At 49.3% G+C, this 2839-nt stretch overlaps 1 protein-coding gene across 1 annotated transcript; it reads left to right on the top strand.

Annotated features, from left to right (window-relative positions):
* Positions 1-239: 239 nt before the first annotated feature.
* Positions 240-1166, top strand: LOC311200854 (olfactory receptor 14A16-like; the record flags this gene model as incomplete). Its single annotated transcript, XM_084275159.1, has 1 exon — positions 240-1166. One exon carries the CDS (start codon positions 240-242, stop codon positions 1164-1166), a length of 927 nt encoding a protein of 308 aa, XP_084131285.1.
* Between the last annotated feature and the right edge of the window lie 1673 nt (positions 1167-2839).

Here is a 2839-nt window from a genome sequence, read left to right as displayed (position 1 = left end):
TCTATTTACTGACTGCTGCCAGGCAGGACTGAGTTCTCATGAGCCCACAGCTGACCCTCCTCCCAGCAGTGGCACACTCAAGCCAGCACAAAGCAGACCTCCCATAAGGGACCTGACAAAAGGCTTCCTGAATACAGGGAGTTAATGTGAATTGGAAACTGTTTTGCTCAAAGTAGAGTTCCCTAACTTCTCACTACCTTTTTCCTCCTTGGACAGGTCCCCACACTTGACAGCAGCAGATGTCCAACAGCAGCAGCTCCATCAGCCAGTTTCTCCTTCTGGTCTTTGCAGACACAAGGGAACTGCAGCTCCTGCACTTCTGCCTCTTCCTGGGCATCTACCTGGCTGCTCTCCTGGGCAATGGCCTCATCATCATCACCATAGCCTATGACAACCACCTCCACACCCCCATGTACTTCTTCCTCCTCAACCTCTCTGTTACTGACCTTGGCTTCATCTCCACCACTGTTCCCAAATCCATGGCCAATTCCTTGTGGGACACCAGGGCCATTTCCTACACAGGATGTGTGGCTCAACAACTTTTCTTTTTATTTTTGCTCTCCACAGAGTATTTTCTTCTCACTGTCATGGCCTATGACCGCTACGTTGCCATCTGCCACCCCCTGCACTACGGGACCCTCCTGGGCAGCAGAGCTTGTGTCCACAAGGCAGCAGCTGCCTGGGGCAGTGGGTTTCTCTATTCTGTGCTGCACACAGCCAATACATTTTCACTGCCCCTCTGCAAGGGCAATGCTGTTGACCAGTTCTTCTGTGAAATCCCCCCGATCCTCAAGCTCTCCTGCTCAGATGCCTACCTCAGGGAAACTGGACTCATTGTGGTCAGTGTCTGTTTAGGTTTTGGGTGTTTTGTGTTCATTGTGGTGTCCTATGTGCAGATCTTCAGGGCCGTGCTGAGGATCCCCTCGCAGCAGGGACGGCACAAAGCCTTTTCCACCTGCCTCCCTCACCTGGCCGTGGTCTCCCTGTTTATTATCACTTCCTTCTTTGCCTACCTGAAGCCTCCCTCCATCTCCTCTCTATTTCTGGACCTGGTAGTATCATTTCTTTACTCCGTGGTTCCACCAGCAGTGAACCCCCTCATCTACAGCATGAGGAACCAGGAGCTCAAGGATGCCATGTTGAAACAGATGACTGGATGTTTCTAAGCAACAACGAACTGCTCATCTTCTGCTTATCACTGACCTTGTAACTCACATTAGGACCTGTCTCTATTCAGTATGGGTTTTAGTTCCTGTTTCTTTGTTTGCTTCTAGTTTATTTAAACTGGAATATGAGGGTCCACATTCATCCCATTGCTGACACAGTATGACCCACACGCTGGGTAAGGATGGGCTGTGCTCTCTTTGCATCACGTCTGCCTGAGAAGGTGCACAGATTTTTCTTTCTTAAAATTTCTCCTGACATTTATTAAATATTTAACATTTTCATCAACTGAATCACTTGACTACTTGTCTGAAATGGCAGTGCTTTCCCACCATGACAGAACAGGAATTTCCTTGAAGTGTAAGAAACATAAAGTCACAGAACCTTTTACAAAGTCCAACCACAGCCTAACCCTGCCTAGTGCACCTCCAGACCATGTCATCAAGCACAACATCTGCACACCTTTGTAATACTTCCAGGGATGGCTACTCCACCACGTCCCTGGGCAGCCTGTTCCAATAGCTGAATACCCTTTCCATAAAGAAATTCTTCCTGATCTCTAACCTAAATCTGCCCTGGTATAATTTCAAGCCATTCCCTGTCATCCTATCGCTTGTTATCTGAGATAAGAGGCCAACCTGCACCTCTCTATATCCTTCTTGCAGGTCCTTGTAGAGAGTGATAAGGTCTCCCTCAGCATCCTGAAGACTAAAACGCCCCAGTTCCCTCAGTTGATCCTCACAGGACTTGTGCTGCAAACCTTTCACTGTCTACTCTGCCAGTCTCTGGACACAATCCAGCATCTCAACGTCCTTCTTTTAGCAAGGGGCTCAAAACTGGACACAGTACTCAAGGTGTGGCCTCACCACAGCTGAGTATAATGGAACAATCTCTTCCCTACTCCTGGCAGTCACACTATTCCTGATCCAGGCCTGGATGCCGCTGGCCTTCTTGGCCACCTGGGCACAGCGCTGGCTCATGTTCAGCTGACACCCCCATATCCTGTACTTCTAGGGAGCTCTCCAGTCACTGCTCCAGGACTGTAACCCTGCCTGTTGTTATTGTGAGCAAAGCTCATGACCAAGCCCCATAAAGCCTCTGCCAATTGATCCAGCCTGTCCAGGTCGCTCTGCAGAGCCTTCCTGCCTTCTGCAATTAGTGTCATGTACCAACTTATTGAGGCTGCACTCAATCCCCTCGTCCAGATCCTTAATAAAGATGTTAGAGAGGATGGGCCCCAGCACTGAGCCCTGGAGAACACCACATGTGATGTGCTGCCAGCTGGATTTACCTCCATTCACCACAGCTGTTTGGGCCCAGCCTTCAGCCAGTTTCTAACCCAGCAAAGAGTATACAGCAGTCTCTGTTGGTCTGTTTTCCTTCCTTTCCCTCTGACAGTGCTGCCTGCGATCAAGCAGTGTTTGGTAAATAGTGGCCAGGGCCCAGCACAGTGCAGTAAGCTGTGCATCTCTGGGAAACTTACGGCAATTTCTTTTCAGATATGCAGCCACTTTATCAGGGTCCTGTAACTGTTCAGGGGTGAAACTCCAAACCATCGGGCATGAGAAAGTGCCTAGGTACTTGCCCATACTCTGCCACATGCCCTGCCACTCGTGAATATCTGGCCTCGGAGAACACTCTTGAGTGGTATTCATAAACCTTTGCTTAATATTTA

This window comes from Gallinula chloropus (genome assembly GCF_964237585.1).
Source record: "Gallinula chloropus genome assembly, chromosome: 25".
Classification (NCBI taxonomy): domain Eukaryota; kingdom Metazoa; phylum Chordata; class Aves; order Gruiformes; family Rallidae; genus Gallinula; species Gallinula chloropus.
The sequence above is the reverse complement of the archived record's forward strand: the minus strand, read 5'-3'. Positions and strand labels throughout refer to the sequence as shown.